Source organism: Rhyacophila brunnea, unplaced genomic scaffold (assembly GCF_057557595.1).
Source record: "Rhyacophila brunnea isolate RB1 unplaced genomic scaffold, BYU_Rbru_1.0 scaffold_24, whole genome shotgun sequence".
In the NCBI taxonomy this organism is placed as follows: Eukaryota; Metazoa; Arthropoda; class Insecta; order Trichoptera; family Rhyacophilidae; genus Rhyacophila; species Rhyacophila brunnea.
This window is the reverse complement of record NW_028232904.1, coordinates 24,495,560-24,517,063: the sequence shown is the minus strand read 5'-3', so window position 1 is coordinate 24,517,063 and position 21,504 is coordinate 24,495,560. Positions and strand designations below refer to the sequence as shown.

Sequence of the window (21,504 nt, the reverse complement as noted above, 5' to 3'; positions counted from 1 at the left end):
GTGTTACAAAAGCGTCAATTACATTGAGCTACTTTACAAGCTGTTTGTTGGCGAATTTAAAATCGGGCCATTCAGCTACTGCGATTGTGATGATGACATACAAAACTTTCCATTCGCTGAGAAGTCAACAAGCTAGCGACTATTTTGACAGAACGTAGCTCGTTTTTTACCGGAAGGTCACTACTACGCTTTACTGCGCAGACGTAGTAGGCCCACACGCCGGCGTGTAGCGTGTAAAGTTGATCGGCTTTGAACTTTTCTCGGTAGATTGTTTACAATCTGGTTATTAGCTTGTTTGATGATGACACTAGGCAAATTTACAGGCAGATTGTAAATTCGCCAACAAGCAGCTCGTAAAGTAGCTCAATGTCATTGACGCTTTAGTCAATTAAACAAAAGCACTAATTTTTTCACCGTTTCCGGTGGCCATATTTGTTTTTATAGTGGCCATCTTGAAATATATCTAAACTACCAATATCTCGTTATAAGATTATTAAGAGCGTACATAAGTGAAACGGCAAATAATTTCCTACAGTATGTGGGACGTAATTTCGGCCGCGTTGCCAGTCGGAAAGCGATTGTCGACCTGATCGCACATCAATTTGTTTTGTGATGGCGTCAGAGGAATATATTCTTAAATCATGTAAAGATGACTAAAAATGTTCCGCATGTACTTGAAAAAGAAAACATGTCAATGAATATACTATTAGGTATTATTAGTAATATAACAATAAACATAACATTAAATGGATGCATTTTAGATTTTTATGACAAATTATATATCGTTCGGCACGCGTCATTTGCACAATCCGTGCATCGCTTAGTCACGATCTTTTTAGACCATGCCCCAACTGAAGTTGTGTAAATATTAATATTATTCTCTTGGTCAGGAAAAATAAAAAAGTTAATAATTAGTTTTGAAAATATTACATAGATAGGTATAATATATTAAATAAGTACATAATAGACTTTATTCATAATATTTATTCAACGAATAATTATTCACAAGATTTAAGAATGTAACATTCTAATTATTGAACATACGTAATATTGAAAAGAGTTTAGGTACACGCTATTTTATAAATTCATCAAATAGGATCTCCTTAGCAAACTCTGTGTGCTTTTTCATCTATATATGTACCTATATTTGTTTTTTTCACTACTTTAGTATGTTTATTCTTTTACTTTACTCTTTTTAAATTTTCGTTTTTATCCCTTTTATTACTTTTCTTTTTCTTTCTTCTATATAATAATCTTTCATGTCATGTTGTGAACGTTTTAAACTTATAATTTGTATTGTCCACAATATGTTAAAAAATAAATAAATTGAAATTAAATTGAAATACTTCTCTGTTAACTCAAGCTACACTAAACAATAAGACGTGTAAAAATGTAAACATTGATTGCAAGCTATTTTCAAAAACTATTCTACGTCTCCTACCATAAAAAGCTTCAAAATAAATGCCCAATAAAACTTTATAAAATTGATACCGAAATAAAATACACTCAGATGTTAAACATACCCCGTGTTTTCTGTATCATTTTGATTATAAAACATGAACACTTCTACTATCTTCACGAGTTCGTTCAAATTAATTACAGCGTCTAGTGTTTAATGATTTTTTTTATTACATATCTAAAGTGAATAGTAAATATTTATTTAATACGATTTTTTTTCATTTAACATGTGGTTTTTCGCTGATTTGGTAACTGCCTTTTTATTTTTGCAAATTTATCCTTCTATCTTTTCAATACATTTAGCATTTATTTGATGGTAATTTGTGATAGTTTATAATAATTACAAGATAAAAAGAACTTTCTATTTACAACGTTTTTAAATAATTTTCTGTTGAATTATTATGCTCAATATGCTCAAACTTGTACTTGATATGAAGTAAATAAAAAACAAACAAATATAGAATACTGAAATGTCATGTTGACATTTCATTTTAATTTCCATAGTAACGAACGTATATATTAATAATTTAGTTGCTAGGACCCACTTAGCAACCAATAATAGTCTTTTACTTTTTACGTATTTTCTGAAATAACTTTCCATACAAAACAGAATTAACTGAAAATGAATTCAATTCTGCTTAAAGATGGCTAAAAGTATTAAAAAAATGCATTGGCATCGTGGTCTGATATATTTTAAAAGTTTCAAATGTCTAGCTAGTCGGAAAGTTAATTAAAAATCGATTTCAAGATTTGTACTGGACAAACAACCACCGGACAAACAAGAATACAAGCTAATAAAAACGTTGTAAAATAATTTATGACTTTGTGTTCATCAAACGTCAGTGGCGAAGGGTTGAGGTAGGCTGTTAAGAGTCCGACATAAATCGTGCACACTAAAGTTTAGTAAAAGACTATTCATCTAATGACGCTTAATGCGGCGTTAAAAATCTGGTACTTATATTTTTTTTCACGTCATATCAAATGGCGAATGGAGATAATCGTGTTTGACTCCAGATCATTTCACCAGTCAATTCTTGACTGGACATGATGGCCTCGCTGGCAGGCTCTTTGAGCTTGGTCTTGTTCCCCGTTACATGTCCATGTAGCGGAGAAACACAGAATGCAAGCCACATATTCCGGGAATGTCCTAAAATGTGTACGGAAAGAGAAAAGCTGCCCAAGTCAGTTCAACCAGCTGTTTGACCCATCGGACCGTCCAGCTTGGTCGCAACGAAGGCCAATTTTATTGCATTTAGAAAATTTGAGGCGTCATACTGCCAATGTGAAGATCTCTTCACATAGAATGTTCGGCAGTTTTGCATTACCGAGCTTTTGTTATTTTAATATTGTCTCTACATGCTCATCTCTTCCATAGGTACTCTTATCTTAAAGTCATGTAAATTCAGTCAAAGTACATTTGAGTGCATGGCGAACTTAGTCTTGGGTAACTGCTCTGGAGACATTCGCAGTCATAAAAAATGATGCTTCACATCAAAACGTAGGGTCTCGTGATACGCCCGATTAAGACCAGGTGTGGTGCGGGGTGACCTTGGTTTCGTGATGCCATTAACTTCAATATAATATGACTACAATCTGTAGACTGTCTTTTTTTTAATTCAATTAAATCCTGCCTTATCCAAGCCATAGTAGATAACAGTCAAAACGTATGGTGAGGTGTTGGTGATGGAATATCGTTGTTGCTTGGTTGTTGAGATGAGAGTTTATTGGTTGATATAAGTATACACTAAGTACAATATTAATGATGATAACGTGAGATAATTCATTTTGTAGAGTAGGAAAGTATCGAAATATTAACAATAAACGTATTGTAAAAATTACAATAAGTTAGCCGTATGAACTGTCAATACTGTCTATATCACTCAAAAATTTATCACAGCCAAGGAAGGTGCTGATAAAACATAGCACTTATTGTGACAATTGCAACTAACTTATTGTAATTGTTACAATAAGTGTTAATACTTTTACACTCTAGATAGTGGCCGAAAGCAGTCTTGTGTATTATAGAATAGATGCGCTGATCTAGTTATGACTGAGGAAACGTTGACAATTATTATTACTAAGGTTTTGGTTTGAAAACAAAACCTACATGACGTATTAAAGTGTGTCACTAATTTAATGCAGAGTAGCATGATTGCTACAGATAGAAGAATAGTTTTATAGGTTATGGATTGGCATAGGCAGAGCTTAATGAATTTAAAAAAAACTAAACAACTATGTATGCTAAAATTTAATTTATCAGTAAATGAAATAATACACTACCAATAACGGGGCACATCAATTCCGTGCATGTTTATATACTGTGTTCGTCTGAAATTTCAAACACATTAATTGGTTCCGTACATACACTGTTTGTCATACATACACACACTGTCCGCTCGTCGAAATGAGCAAACGTCAATCATCTTGTATTGGCTTGACAAGCAATCCCGCCGATCGCTCATTCCGTTGCGTCACAAATTTATTCCTCGACGAGCTTTTTGCCAAAAATTTCCACGCTCGCATTAAAAATATATATTTATTTTGGAACACCTTGTAGATGTTAAGTTTCGTTGGGTCTATATGAAAATTGATAAAAGTGCATTGATAAAGTTTTCATAAAAATATTTTTGAAAATTAACATCTGTAGGTAATATTCAAACGTAGACAACTCCAAAAAAAGTTTTTTTTAACTGACAATGCTAGATCATTATCAAAGCTGCAGTGGTTTTCAAACCTCATGTTACTATGCCTTATATTTAGGTGATAAATCTTGGCCCTATTTTATATGTACAGAAATGTTGTAGTAATGAAGTATCAAACGTTAAACATTTCGCGCCCCCCTTTGAACTAGTACACGTTTAGAAACCGCTGCTTTTTAATGTAAAGAGTGATTAACATTATGTGATTTTCAGAATTTGCCAATTTTAAAATCAAATCGCTTAAAAACCATACTACATGTGGGACTAATTTTCAGTAGTAGATAAATCCAGCAGTTTTATTTTCAAACAACGTCAAATCCATTTTAACCAATCACCTCTCAGCAAAGGCAGAAGTCGTTTAGCTAAATGCCATACATTAATAATGCGATCAAAGAGACGATGTGTTGGTTTGGTTTTGTTGCTAGTAAACAAACTTTTTAGAAAGAAGTGATAACATAACATTTTCTCACTTTGTCAAAAACTGGACTAGACCAAGTTTGAAAATTACCTTCTGAATTAGCCCAGAAATGGTTTAGCAACTTACTCCTTATTCTCTAATTTGGAATTATAACAGAATCTTGAGCTTCAATATTATGTATACGGCATGTGAGCAATTTTTTTTTTAGAAATAAGTACTATGGAAAATGCAATCCACAGCGTAAGGTTAATCGTATCGGCAAGTAGTGTAAACTTAGAAGCATCTCACTCGATATCGACTAGACGCTGTAATATTTATTTATTGGCGGCTCTCGTGATGAATTGCGTAAGGCGCTGGCCTTCTATCCGAGAGTTCTGGGTTCGATTCCCGGTAAAGGTGAGCACAATATTTATGTGATTTTTTCAAAATCTGGGTGTTTATGATTGTTCAAAATTACTAACAATTACCTTGTACGAAAAAGAAAGGACATGGTTATTAATTCTAAAAAAAAATATTTATTTGTTTTCGTTTATTCATTTAATAACAACCTTCTACCATACTTATAAATAAATATTTTCTGTTAAACTATTACCTACCTAAAAATATATTTTTTGCATTTATTTTGAATATACTTATACTAAATATCGTATTAAACGCCAAATCATGACCAGAAGAAAACTATGAAAAAAAAAATATTCTTACCAGGTGGCATGAACCGGAATCCCCCAACCGGTGCTGATGCATATGGAATACCCAGAAATACTTCAACTCCACCAATTCCTCGTCCATCCCTTGGCTCCAGGATCAGACCTTTAACAGGGCCCTGCTTAAGCATGTACTCCCTTGTAAGTCTTCGACCGTTTTCGGCATCACTCGGATGCGCGGGAAACGACTCGTCGTGCAACTGCGCACTGCACTGGCTCGACACCAAAATAATACACAAGAGGGCCAAAAATACGCCTGCATCTCTTTTGACGTTTGACAGCGGGAACGACGCCATCTTGTTCGCGTGGAATGTGACATGTGCGGCCATTTTAAAATGCAACGTTCGAATTTAGAACCGATTTGTTTTTTCTAATGAAAAAGAACAGAAAGTATTCGATTTTTGAATTGATTTAAAAGAAGATCTTATATCGTTCTAAATTTGAATTTATACTGATTGTTTTTGAATTTATTAAACACATTTTATTTAGTATATTCCTAAGTAAAAGAAAAGATTTTTTAATTGTATAGAGTGTGCTATTATTATTTTTAATTGCATATTAATTTTATTTAAAAGCACTGTTTTCTTAAATTTGTATGCTTTATTTATTCGATAAATTTGCTCACACTCACGGCGCACATATTGAAAACATTTTTCATTTGAAATAAATGAAAAGTCGGTGAACGTTTATTTTACACTTGTTTCAAATTAATAAACAGTTCTTAGAAATATTTCCGCTTCGCAGAACAATTGTTTCATCACTCTCCATAGCTTTTTTTTAGAATTTGACATTCCGGACACACATTTTTATTCGCGGCGCGTTAAATATTTTATATCGTTGGCACTATTTTTAAACACTTCCATCTGGCGTTGAAAGAAACACTATTATATTAGTAAGCTTTTAATGAATCAATATTATTTTGTATAATGATATTCTTTGAATTATTCTACAATTTCAAAACTCACATTAAGCAAAAAATATTATAATTTATTTTAATTTTTCCTAGTTCTATAAACATTGAAGTTAATGGATCCACCAAACGACACGACACGACAATAATATATTTGGATGTAATTTTTTTATATCTGGGAATGTCTCAGGAGCAGTTACCCAAGACTAAATTTACATGACTTTAAGTTAACAGTACCCATATGAAAGAGATTGTTTGAGGTAAAATTTAAAATTGTAGTTAGTAACATAATAAGCTAATACAAAATTAAGAGTTTTTCACGTCGGCAATATTACGAAGCGAATTGTTTAAATGGAACAAAATTGGACGAAACGTTGGGTCCAACAGCTAGTTGAACTGTCTTGAGTAGGTAACTCTTTGTCTTCCATACACATTTTAGGATATTCCCAGAAAATGTGGTTTGCATCCTATATTTTTCCGCCACATGGACATTTTGATCGGGTAGCAAGATCACACTCATAGAGCTTTCCAGCAAATGCACGTATTCAGACAAGAATTAACTGGTGTAATTATCTGTATTCAAAGCGGTTATCTCCATTTGCCGTTTGATACTTGGAAAAAATATAGACGTGTGTGAAATATCTGGTTTTTTCTACCAATTCTTTAAGCTGCACTCAGTAGAACTAGACGGATATTCCGCATCTTCATGAAGAGCTTTTCACTATCAAAGCTCATTAAAAAGTTTCAAAAAGGCAAAGTTCAATACACAATACTGACGATTCTAGAATGCAGTACCTCTCATTTATGAGGAATATAATATAATATGTCCACAATAAATAATACCTTTTTCATTAAGCGACGACAACATTGAAAAAGATCAAAATCACATCGTAAATGGATGGTTTTAACAAATCGGCGACAACTGTCGAATTAATAATTTTTACAATGGAAAGAAATAGTCATTACTTGTCATTAGATTATTGTAACTAATTACTCGTAACACTCCTAAATAATGGTCAAAAAAAGTATGTAGTCTTGCAATAACGTCTGAAAAATATTATGAAGGTGACAAATTATGTTAGGTCCAGTGACAAAGGGTGGAAATAGGCTGTTGAGATCTGCCATAAATAGTACCTACACATTAAATTTTGTTAGTTATACGTATTTGTTTTCATCGAAATAATACTACAATTTATTTACAGATGTTGTTGGTTAGTTTTCAAAATTCAATTAAGTAAATCCTGCGAAAACCAAGCCATAATAAATAATAGTAAAAATACACATACTCGTCTATCTTTAACATATATAAAATTATGCAATTCAACCGTACATTACTTTGGATATTTTATAAATAGAATAAAATGTTTTACTTATTATAGATTGGCTTAGACTGGGCCTAATGAATCTGAATGATGAATAGGTACCTAAGTATGAATGAAAAAGTAAGCAAAATTTTGTCGTATCCCCCAAAATATACTAAAACGATAATGATTTAATTTAGGCAGGGTGTAATTGATTTTTAAAAAACTAACCAACACCATCTGTTAATTATTGTGGTCGTAGTTTAATAAAAACAAATATGTATGACTAACAAAGTTTAATGTGTACTGTATTTATGGCGGATCTTAGCAGCCTAACTCCAACTTTCACTACTGGCAGTGACGTCCCGTGGGGGTAGGTAGATTGAGCGTCGCTTGGGGGCGGCAGTTACACAAAGGGCAGCAAATCGAGGAGAATCATTGGGTATATATATAAACAACTGTACCTAAGCATAGTAATAACGAAAAAATTTCATTAACAAATTCAACTCACTGGTTGGACAATTACTATAAAAGTATTAATATGACTATAATTTTTGTCGAGTTTGCGATGTCTAGTTTACTTCCGTTGTCTTTGGACGTCACGTCCATAGTAAACAGCAATGACACGTGCAGATTTGCGAATTATATTTGAATTTGGTATATTATGTAGATAGTAAGTACATACTTACTTAGTTTTGTGTAAAATGTTTGCCAGTCACTCGCGAGTTTTGGAAGTTGTGTATTTTTAAATGTATTTGAAACCGTGGACTCGCAAAATTGTCTATTGAACCATAGATTGCATTTAAATTAAATTTAGCGGTATACCTATATCTTGTTAGTGGTGTATCCATACAATACATTTCTTAGATATTGTGTAAAAAAATGTGGCGACATTTTGGCGCTGCTTAGAGGCGACATTTTGTCTAGGGACGTCACTGACTACTGGTTAAGTATTGGGCATAAATATAACCTTAAAAAGGATGTTAACAGGGGAGGAAGAATTGCTTATCAGTGTGAACAATAAATTATTTTGGTAAAACAAAACCCTATTATTCGTTTAATAAGATTGTTTTATGCTGCATATTTTGCAATCCAGATCTTTTTTCATGTAATGTAGGTATAGTATTATTAGTTTTTGTACGTAATAATATTATGCAGTAAGAATATTTTTTTTAAAAATCTATTGTTCATAATATGTATATTTCTTTGTGACCTTAACAAAAGATCAATGGGATCAAAAATTCATATTATATTCGCTGTAAAAGCAAATCAAAGAAACTTTTGATTGACAGAAAAGATAATAAACATAAAATCGATGTATCTAGCAGTCTAAAACAGTTATTTAAATACTGCCAAACAATACGTCCATATTATATTATTGTACCCCATTTTAAAGTTGTTTATACTACGTAAACCGGTAGTCAAAGTTTATATTATTTAACATATCTATTGGTAAGCATTCATATGCAACAGAATTGAAACATGAAAAAATTCTTTAGCCTCAATTTAAATTCACATTACGAAACTGAGCCAATTGGTTGATCTAACAGAAAGATAATACATTTTAATGGATTAATATACCATTTGAGTCATTTTTGCGACCTGAGTTTCGCCTTTCGGCATCTTCAGTCACTATGTGCACTCATCAAAAGGCATGAATAGTTGAAGTGTTTGTAAAAAAACCCTAACTTATCACTAATAATACACTCGATAAATGTATAAATCGTCAACACCTAATAATAGATCAATAGTAATTTATTATAAACAATAAAAATACTACACTCAAGAGGTGCAAAATCGTCCATTCTGGGAACAATGGTAACGTATTGGGAATTGAATAAAGTTAACTAATTAGATATATCTATGAAATCAGTCTTTAAATAGTTATTAGTTAAACAATTAATATTATTCAATAATATTCTTTTCAAACACTTAACTATTCATAATATGTTTGTTATATTTTTTTATTGTGATCCTTTACTAAATAGGTAGGTACTTAGGTGATAAAGTTTTTACTTACTTCATTGTATTAATTTGTTATATAACTTAGATTTAACTGTGTGACTGTGTGACTGTAACTACAAGGTGTATTTGTCTTTTGGTGAGTGCACATAGTGCCTGAAGATGCCGAAAGGCGAAACCCGGGTCGCAAAAAACGACTCAAATAAAATAGTACACAACTGGTACAGTTCAATCATGAAGAAATCAGTATATCGGCTATTTTCAAAATGTGTTTTTCGCTGTATTCCTCATAACCGAACTGTACCAATTTATCATAATAATATGGCAATATTTCAGATTAAAATTCTCGAGAAAAAATAGGGTAGATTTATTGTCATTTTTGCACCTGCTCTGAGCACATAATATAAACATACTTTTAAACGATTGTCACCTGTTATTTGTTATCCAACGCACTAGACCGTTATATTGAATCAAATAAATATAAAAAATAACATCTGATTTTTGACAGGTATATAATTAGACTCATGAACACGATACGGTATCTACACCGCCGTGAGGCTAAAAAAACTGATCTATTTTCCGGGAATAAATTTATTATTCTAAGGCTGAAAATATAATAATATAATGAATACAATATCATTGTAGTTGAATCTTTGTTACCATGCTGAAGCTACAAGAGTAATTTTCACGCAGCACTGTTATTAGATAAAGACTTGAGACAGTTAAAGTAAAAATGTACAATCATGATGTGCAGGTCCACTGATTTGAAGATTTGACAGACATACACTATTATGATGAGGTTTCGTAGTTTTGCAACGAAACTAGATAATATACGGGACTATAACCAGCAGATTAGACCTTCATAATTTCTGTAAACTATAAAACATTGTAACTATCTAAAATTGTTTCTCTATAGCAGGCAGTGGCAAAGACTCCATACTAGACTCGAGATCTCGTGATTTTTATTTATCTATTAGTTCACTCATTAGACAATTTATATATCTGATATTGTACCTACCTAAGTCTCTGTTTTAAATATAGAAGTATTTTAAAATGTTTAGTTTTACGGGTTATATTATAAATTGTTATGGAACATAATATATACACAACAACGGATATTTTCAATATATACTTATAATAATATATTTTGAGCGTATGTTACGTTTATAAATGTTAAGAAAATACGTAATTAATTCAAACCAATTGCTTATTTTTATAAACTAATTATAACAAACCATTTAGGTTTTTGAAATTTCATCGATTTAGCGTACCTATTCATCAGTAATATTGGGTTATCTTTTTATTTCCCGTAAATATATCTGACAAGCGTGGTTACTCCCACAGCCTATATCTTTCAAAAAATTACCCTTCGCCACTGATAGCAGGCATTCTCTAACTTTAAATAGGCTATAATATACTATCCTGTATCAAAACTGAAAGCTATCTATAATACTACTCTACTATTATCATTCTTCAACTTGAATAAACTTTTATATTTAGTTGAGAACACCGATGAACACACAAAAATAAACAAGAACAAGCCAATTTCCCATCATCCTGAAAATTACATGTTTTTATATTATTATTTTGAACTTTTTTTTCACTGTCACTATGCCTTAATAATTATTTAAAGTCCTGAGATTCACATATTATTCTCTTTTTCTCACTCTTTATGCTGGCCGTGAGTCATACAATTTTAATAAACTGATACGAGGTCACGTGGTTTTTCTTGTGGTTCATTTTTGATAACGACTATCAGGTAAGCTGGTGAATGAATTAAGATTATTAATTGGTAATCCTTCCCTTTAAAAATATTAATGAAATCATGTTATAATACAAGAACTAAATGTTTGTTTAACATTTTTAGGACTCGATTTCTATACCGCGATCGACGTGTTAGAAATGAATAGTTGTAAGCAAATAATTCTAAACGATTCCAAATAAACATTATTCAAAGTAGAATCAATTGAAGATGTTATTTAAAGTAACTTTCACATTGTAAAGATTATACGTATCCGGAAATTTGTACGAAAACAGTTCACCTCAGGACACTTATTCGTGCGCCGCAGTACGTGAAACACGAGTTCGTGTAACATTATCAAATGACAAGTTCTTCGTTGAACATTTCACCATGGAGTATATTTGTACGTATGCTACAATATGTGGCAAATTTTATGAGATATCTTTACTAGGTAAGGTTAGGTTAGGGTTAATCAAATTGGAACAGTACTATTTGCAAACTATCGCGGCATTTTGTAAGATACGTACAAATGTATTCCACGTTGAAATGTTCAACGAAGATCTCGTCATTTGATAAAATGTTATACAAACTCATGTTTCGCGTACTGCGGCGCACGAATAAGTGTCCCACGATGAACTGCATACGTACAACTTACATTTAATCAAGATTATATACATCTCAACAAGAGAGCAGCTAGTAGCCTGTTACAAATCCAAGCAGTAAACAAAGATGACGTTGTATTTTTCAATTATAGCTATATTGTATGGGCTAACAACGTTATAAAAAATCTACAGATTTACGTCTTTGGCATTTTAAAGTCAATAAACTCCGTAAAAATAGGTGAACCTAAGTTGGTATTTACATAACAGAGGAATATTAAAAATAACTTCGATACAAGTAGTTTGCACTTTGATTATTCACAGATGTTCACTATAATACACTTGGACATACTTTTTTTTTAAAATTTCCACTGCGATTTTACCGAACTCTGTTGATTTTCGAACACTCCGCACAACACTGCGTGTAGAGTTTGACTTCTTTAAAAAAATGTCATCGTTCCCCATGCTAACTAACAGGCGCCGGTCGGGATTTATTAATAGAAGACGATCTGGACGCGTTCGGCTTCTCGCATTAAAATATCAAAAGAATTTAAAAAACTAACTGAGAAAAAGTCTTTTGCGGAGGAACACGTTTCCGTTAGGGATTCCAATCCCGGGAAAACTTTTGAATTCCGAATTATAATTTTTTTTTCTTGAATCAAATAACGTTTTTAAACACGAAATTTAACGTGAAGAGTGAATATATCCTTGATCTGTATGAAAGACAGTCATAATTTTTACTTAACAAACGGAATAAAAATCAAAAACAGCTGGTGGAATCAATTTAAAGACCGCGTACGATGCTGATTGCGCTCATCCTGTAATCGGATTAGTATTGTTTTTATTAAATTATCGATTTTTACAACTTTTTTCTTAGCTTGTATTCTTATTTGTATACGGTACAAATTTTTAACTAACTTCCTGACTAGCTAGACATTTGAAACTTTTAGAATATATATGAACACGTTGCCAATGCATTTTTTAAATACTTTTAGCCATCTTTCAGTAGAATTTAATTCATTTTCAGTTAATTCTGTTTTGTATAAAAAGTTATTTTGATACCATTATTGGTTGCTAGGGGGTCCTAGCAACAAAATTATTAATATATACGTGCGTTACTATGGAAATCAATATGAAATGACATTTCATTATTCAGTATTTCTATCAAGTACAATTTTTTTTGATCGTTTAAGCTAGTCAAGTCAAGTTTATATGATTTAACAGAAAATTTAAAAACGTTTTATATAAAAAGTTCTTTTTATCTTGTAATTATTTAATACAAAGAATAAGTAACCATTAGTATTAATAGAAGGCAATAATTATATTATTGTTATTTTAATTTAAGAAAATGTTTTTTATGAAGGAAGAAATTTGTATTCGATTTACGCTTTTTGAAAACTCAGTAAAATCTTGGTGAATTGTTTATAATATTATTATAATATATACTATCGGTGAACATAGTATTATATATTTTTAATTACTGTTAAAAACGATTATATTCTACCAATTTGTGTTGATGTACTTTTATAAATTTTAAATTTTTGAAAAATCATGTATTTTAAATTACAGACTGTACCTTATATTTATATAGTATAACTATATTGCCGGCTCACTAATTTGTGTTTTTTTTACATTTTAAACTCGTTATAAAGCCCATTCTCAAGAATATTGAAGTATACTGAACTCTAAGTGTATTAAAAAGATTTCCATTTAGTTGACAGCAAGGGTTTATGAGAGAAATACAAAGAATATAATAATTTACTGTCTCAGTAAAGTTATGACTAGGGAATCCAATCCCGAGCCAAAATCTTGATCCCGGGATTTTGGGATTACAATTTGACAATCCCGAGATTGGCATTTTTTCCCATAGTTAATATTATTTTTTTATATAATATACAAATAACATTGATATAATCGATCAAAAATAAATCTAGTATAGGTAATTATTTCTACTATTTATTTATTGTTAATATTGTGTACATTCAATCTTGTAAATACTTTCAATGGAGTCAATAATAATGTGAAAATAAAACAGTTTTATTTATTTATGAAAGAATAACAAATAAAATACAATTTCAATTAAAATAAAAAACATATTTAACAAGATTTAAGGGGGGACATGCTCGTCGAAGGTCAAAATAGAGTTTTTTATTTTTTATTTCTATATTCTATATTTCTATATTCTAAAACATTAGAGCGAGAGGTTTAAAAGAATACTATTTTATGTAACAAAAATACTTTATGCAGTCATCAAATGTTTAAAATAACTATAAAGGATAATAAGGCTTCAAAATTATATAAATAAATTATCTACAACGTTTAAAGAGTGTCCAGGATCATGGTTTGAAAATACGATAAAAACTCAATTTTGACCGACGACGAGCACGTGGGCCGTTAAGTAATTAAAACATTATTCTGAATAATATGCCCGAAGTAATCTCCAGAATAGCATTTTATGGTAGTGCGCAATGGTTTACTTTTTATTAAAAGAATACAGCTTAGGTGTAAATGGATGAAACGTCTAACTAAATGTTTCTTGATTCATTTATTCTATTTCTCAAATTCACTAAATGGATGTAACCTGCATCGTACATATTATGTGGAATTTTCATTTATGTTAAACTATTTAGGTATAAATCTAAACTATGTTCATTTATAAAATTTTGTTGAATCAATATTGTGTTTAGTGTTTACATAAATATTATATGAGATTGCTGTTTCTGATAGTAAAGCCTTAATGAATGGGTTACCGAGATTTAAAATAGTAAAACAAATCATGGCGTATGGCCTTTCCGCTTCATACATCTAATTAGTCAGCCAAATATGAAACTGCTCTAAAACGTATGAGATCATGGTGGAATTACTTTGTTAAAAGTGCGAAGCATTGTTTTTTTCCACTCTTTCTCATTTTTATTAATTTATATGAAAAAATAAAATTAATTGGCAACTTACACCGTATCCGGAAATTTGTACGTAAACAGTTCAACGTAGAACACTTATTCGTGTGCCGCAGTACGTGAAACATGAGTTCGTGCAACATTTAATCAAATGACGAGTTCTTCGTTGAACATTTCACCGTAGAATACATTTCACCGTGGAATACGTATTCTACAACATGTGGCGCTGGTTTGCTGTTCCAATTAGATTCAATACGAATTTTATGAGATGTCTTTATTGGTTTTAAATAATTTAATGTTGAAACTACATAAATATAATTACAATATGAAAGTATTTATAATTTAGTTACCTACTTATTTTCTTCCGTCTTTCCCATATACTCCGATGGTTTAAGTGTTATAATTTTACATGAATATTATATGTTACCGAAATAGCATTATTTACTTCAAAATTGTAAATAAAAAATATTATATTTCTTTACATTCGTAAAAGAAGTGGTTATGTCGGTATATCATTTTTTCCAGTACAAACGATGCTTTAATGCCTTTCAAAGTCATTAATTGATAATTTAAATAATAATATGCACTATAGTTTTTTTATGTTGTTTTTAATACAAGTAAAGTAGTAGTAGTATAGTCAATAACCACGTGATAAAGAATATGTTATTTACATTATGTAAGTATCATGATAGGTTTTATTTTGTTAACTTAACTGTCAATTCATGGTGGAACTGCATTGTTGTTGTTATATTATTTCTGTCGCTTTGGAATTTGCTTGATAAATATTGTTTTAAAAAAATGTATTCAGTTGAAAATGTCCCTCTGAGGCGGACGAAACCTGTCTTAATTAAAAGTGGAATAAGTACTACAAAAAATACGTTTTATTAAATTAAAACAACACTATCATAATATGCATTAAAGTTTCTAACATAAACGAAACGCGCATTCAATATTGGCAATATTTGAAGACACTAAACGGGCTTAGTATTTCTTGCGATGCTGGCTTCAAATTCTTGATCGATGGTGACTGGCTTTCGCATTTCTATCTTATTAATCTGTTCTGTGGTATGAACTATAGATATTTAAAATGGGCACTGTTCGGTTATACGGAATACAGAGGAAAACACATTTTTAAAATAGCCGATAAACTGGATTATTTGTTAGGTTAACCTAACCTAACCTGACCCAACCTAACCTAACCTAAACTAACCCAAATTAACAAATAATCCAGTATTTTCAAAATCTGTTTTCCGCTGTATTTCGTATAACCGAACAGTGCCAAAAAAATATATTAAGTAAGTACTTATATGAAAAATATTCTCTTAGGTATAAGTATAAATAAAACAAATCAAATGTTTCTCCTACACATAATTTTACGTGCGGACAGTGGACTAATTGAATTAAAACATATTGTAAGTAGGTATTATTGAAAATACAATACCTACTTTGATTTTAAAATGTTTTTACCTAAGTATATAGATAAATGCTGTTATTTAATTCATTTAGGATAATATCGATCTTTATATATGTAAAGTATGCAGTACCTACCATGTCCTAAATATAATTAAAAAATCAATAACTCATGTAGTGTTTTGAAATAAATCAATAATTACAAATCCATTGTATTTTGGTGGAATCTTCTGAGACTGCATTTCATAAAAATGACAAAAGACGACGTATCCAGATGGAATGATTTTGTATACAAATTAAGGTCAGTTTATTGTGTAGGTATGTCCTTTAACTTTCACGTGCTTCTATTATTGTGTGCACAAAAAATATTTGGCCACTGTAACATACCTAATATCCGGAGTTAGGGTTTATAAATAAATGTACCTACAGATATTTCACGGGCCCCCTACCTATCGCTAAAGATAAAGACAGTGTGATGCTCTTTTCCAAATAGTGTACGCGGTAAAATTAATGTGTATATTTAGTGTTTTTGTATATTTGAATTCATCTATTTGTCTTTTTTTACTATTCGAGAGAATTTGTGATGTGTTTAAATCACTTATCTGGTCGATTCGCCACGCCGGGCCCTTCCTGAGCCCGGGCCCCCAAGCTAGAGCCCTATCAGCCCTCCCTTTGTGGGAGCCATGTCCAGTGGTATCCAAGAAGTACAAAACGTCCGCAAGGTAGACCTAGAGGCCGCTGGATCGATGAAATGATCAAGTTCAGCAGGAGCAGCTTGAAGAGGCTTTCATCCAGCATTGGATAGATTCAGGCTTAGGGTTTAGGGTAGGTTTGTATGCTATATTTTAACAGCACCTATCTTGCTGCTGTTAAAATATAGCATTTATTGCAACAATTACAAACATCCTATTGTAATAATTGTTACAATAAGTGTTGGTCTCACGTTGGATTAAAACACACATTAAAAAAACAACATGTATTTTTTATCCAGTCACGGGATTGAACCCACTTTTTATATGGAACCGCTCTGCCAAGTCGGATACCATACCTGTATTATCAGGATATGCTAAAGTTACCTATGTAGTAGTACCTATCTATAAAGTTGCAAATATCAATCATATCCAAAATGAATTCAATAAATGCAGTCATCTATATAAGTAGGTATATTTATTTTTAAGTTCGTATTTTCAATAATATCCATTTATAAAAAGTTTCAAACCAACATTGTCCATAATATTATTTTAAATAATAATCAAGAAAAATAATAAGAACACACATTTTTTATAATACTTTAATAAAATTTCAACATATTTGGTAGTAAATTAAAATAAAACGCAATAAGCCACATTAGACACATTTTAAAAAACAACGTGTATTTTGGTACATCCGAGGGATCGAACCCACTCTTCATAAACGACCGCTCCCCCACCTCGGGCACAAATATTTAAAATTAAAGTTGGTACTACGTACTTATCTATAAAAATCAATAATATCCTAAATGAATCAAATAACAGCATTTATCTACATACCTATGTACCTATATACATTATTTTTTTTTAATTAAAGTAGGTAGGTATTGCCATCTTTGTATTTTCAATAATGCCTACTTAAAAAAGGTTTCAAATCGACGTGTGCACACGCAAAATTTATATGTATAAGAAACATTTGATCTGTTTTTACATACACATATAAATATACATATTAATACAATAAGAGAACATATTTCACGTATTTTTTTTATTTAAATGTTTTGGTAAGATTATAGGATTTTGAATAAAACATTTGAAACCATAATATTCTAATAATAAAGATAATCTCCTAATATAATATTTTACCAATTACCACCAATAAATATTTGTTGATAATTTATACCATTAAAGTGCAATATTACTTACTAATATACTAATACTAGCTAATACTAATATATTACACAGGGAATTATAAATATAATATTATTTATTAATCATATTTAAAAAAATATATCTATTTCGGTAACGGACAATACTAATGTCTAAATAAAACACTTAAAACAAAACCATCATAATACAAGGAACACACATTAGAAAATAGGTAGGTAAGTAGATTATGAATACAATCATATCATATAGGTATACTATTTATGTACCAATACCAATAAAGACATCTCATAAAATTCGTATTGAATCTAATTTGAACAGAAAACTAGCGCCACATGTTGTAGAATACGTATTCCATGGTGAAATGTATTCCACGGTGAAATGTTCAACGAAGAACTCGTCATTTGATAAAATGTTATACGAACTCATGTTTCACGTACTGCGGCGCACGAATAAGTGTCCCACGAAGAACTGCATACGTACAACTTACATGTAACCAACTTACACATGGGTAATAAATAAACTTCATTCACTCAGTTTATTTCTCCTGTAGTTATTTGTTATTAAAAGTATTTTTTCTGTTATACTCGTATTTTTGTTTATATTTTATTTTCCATAAAAATTGATAAAGAAATCAATCCCGAAAATTTCAGGATTATGTTTACCAATCCCGGGATTCATAGGCATCGAAAATAGTTCGGGATCCCGGGATTAGAATCCCTAGTTGTGACCAGAGATACAAAGAAAATTTTATAATAATTTATGTAGTATACCATGACGTGAAAATGATTATTAATCACTATTATTGTAACGCTAAAGATATTAAAAATATTTTTTAGTTTATTTAAAAAAACGTTATGTTTAATCCCGGATTTTTTGATCGACAGGATCGAAACGAAATCCCGGTATCCCGGAATTAGAAACCCTAGCATCATTATTATCATGCGCATCTTTCTTTGAAAGAATTCACGGTTGATGTGAGAGTAAATGATACATAGTTCCAATTCATCGAATGCTTTTTGCTCTGTGATCTAAAAAATGTTATTTTGAGTCATAATTCAGAAACGAGTGGCGGTGTCAAGCACCTATATTATTGCCTATTTTATTTTAAGACATAATTATACCCACTATTCGGCTTATTATAATATTATAATTATTATAGATATAAAATGTGCCTTATTTTTACAACGTTTTTATTAGCTCGCATTCTTGTTTGTCGAATACAAATCTTGCAATTGATTTTTAACTAACTTTCCGACTAGCTAGACATTTGAAACTTTTAGAATATATCAGAACAAGATGACAATGCATTCTTTTAATACTTTTAGCCATCTTTAAGCAGAATTGAATTCATTTTCAGTTAATTCTATTTTGTATGGAAAGTTATTTCAGTAAAATCCGTAAAAAGTAAAAGGCTATTATTGGTTGCTAAGTGGATCCTAGCAACTAAATAATTAATATATACGTGCGATAGTATGGAAATCAAAATGAAATGTCAAAATGACATTTCAGTATTCTATGTTTTTGTTTGTTTGTTTGTTTTTTATTTACTTCATATTATCAACTACAAGTTTGAGCATATTGAGTATAATACGAGTAGAAAAGGACGTCAATTGATTACAATTTTATGTCGGCGAGAGTCAAACAACTTTGATGGTTTTAAAACAAAGTGGTTTTTGTTAATAATAAATTTTATTCTACTTGAAAATGATTTCAATTCTGCTTAAAGATGGCTAAAAGTATTAAAAGAATGCATTTTCATCGTGTTTGATATATTCTAAAAGTTTTAAATGTCTAGTTAGTCAGGAAGTTAGTTAAAAATCGATTGCAAGATATGTACTGGACAAAAAACCACCGGACAAATAAGAATACAAGATAATAAAACGTTGTAATAAAAAATACAAACTCACTATTAATAATAGTTTATAACGAAAAATTCATGAAACTACAGCTTATCCAATTAACTATACTAAGTGTTGTACATGAACAAAGAAAATGCTTACGAGACGGCAAATCTCCTAATCTTAGTGTCGGGTCAAAACCGGGTAAAAAAAAAGACATTACGGCCATTTTGCGCTTCTTTGAATACCATTTCAGCTATTTTAGACCTTAGTAAGTACACATTAACAGATTAAGTTCAGTATTCTATGCCTTTATCTTTTACACACAGTTAGTACGTGCTATAGTGGAATTATTTGATACACATGGAATCGGCTAATAAAATGATAAAAAGAGATAATAATACTAATAAACTTCTTAACATAATAATTGAATACGTGTATTAATTAAAGCGCTAAGTACCAAAAAAATAAAAACTGACATTTTTATAGAAAAATGTTCTACATACCAACGCCAATAACTTCAACTATAGTCTAAGTGCCTCAAACAAGTCAAAAAATTACAGCAAAATAATTAAACCTGTCGACGTTGTAAGTCCGTTGGCGTGTTTTATTTATAATGGTGTAAGTAGCACTGTAGTGGTCAACGGCATTCAATATAAAATGGCTGACGATGGTGTGTTGACACTTGCGAATTCTTAATACCTAAAATTATAGAAGCTGCCGTGATTGCTTCACACTGTAAAACTACATTTTTCAAAAGGTCTGCTTCATGAAATTTTACTGCAATGACTCGGTATTTTGTAACTACAGGCAATACTACTTTTTGGTACTTAGAGCCTTATTTAATACACGTATTCAATGTTTTTGGTAGATAATTAATTATTTACTAAGATTATCATAATGATTCCTTGGATTCCTTAATGTTTTTGGATGCCACTGTGGTGGATACGGTTACATGTAAATTGTACGTAAAGCATTCCACCGTGGCACAGTTTGCCGTGAGCTTTCTCATTGTCTTACTGTCTCCAATTTTATTAGATTCAATATATGAACATTAATTCAATATTCATAGCCGATTTTGGTATCATTCATGAATAGTTCAAGAATGAAAACCTAACCTAACCTAACAAATAATAATCCAGTATATAGTATATGCTGCTAGCTGCCTGTAAAGTGTAAACCCTACACATAGTGCCTGAAGAAGCCAAAAGGCGAAACCTGGGTCGCAATAAACGACTCAAATAGAATAGAACAAAACATAAATCCATTAGAATTTAAATTAAAATTCCATCGAGTACCTTCGATCTTTTAATTAAGTATAACACTATTTCTGATATTTTTCCCCGTATTTTTATGATGTTTGCTATACTTGAGTCAATCAATACAAAAATATAGCCCGTGTTTCATTCGCATAGTGAGCTTTATCAAGGAAAATAATTATTTCATTTATTTAATGAACCAGCAGAACTCAATAGGTTAACCGTTATCCAGATGGTAATCTGAACGCGTGCTGTGTAAGAAGAAATATTTATTATTTTTTTCTGTACTTCCTTTTGTGAGCAAGGCAGACGAAGTGTTTCAAGCAAACTGCTTTAAACACATCAAGATTTTGATGTTTCAGAAGATTAATGACTTTCAACTCTGTCTTTGATTTTTTTTTGTACAAAATGAGGTAATGCAAACATCATTTATATTCTATTACTAAAAT

General features: G+C 30.8%; 1 protein-coding gene across 5 annotated transcripts in view; it reads right to left on the bottom strand.

Annotated features, from left to right (window-relative positions):
• LOC147069231 (uncharacterized) overlaps positions 1 to 21,504 on the bottom strand; it is a 255,369-nt gene that overhangs the window by 219,835 nt on the left and 14,030 nt on the right. Inside the window, exons 1-2 of one of the 5 annotated variants that reach the window (XM_085951656.1) lie at positions 12,145 to 12,212; positions 5,278 to 6,225 (exon numbers count right to left, since the gene is read on the bottom strand). In XM_085951656.1, coding sequence (XP_085807782.1) covers positions 5,278 to 5,608 — 331 coding nt within the window. In that variant the 5' untranslated portion in view covers positions 5,609 to 6,225; positions 12,145 to 12,212. Of the gene's footprint in view, positions 1 to 5,277; positions 6,226 to 12,144; positions 12,213 to 21,504 lie in introns of those variants that run through there. The other 4 variants (XM_085951655.1, XM_085951657.1, XM_085951660.1 and 1 more) reach the window with 4 other exon arrangements.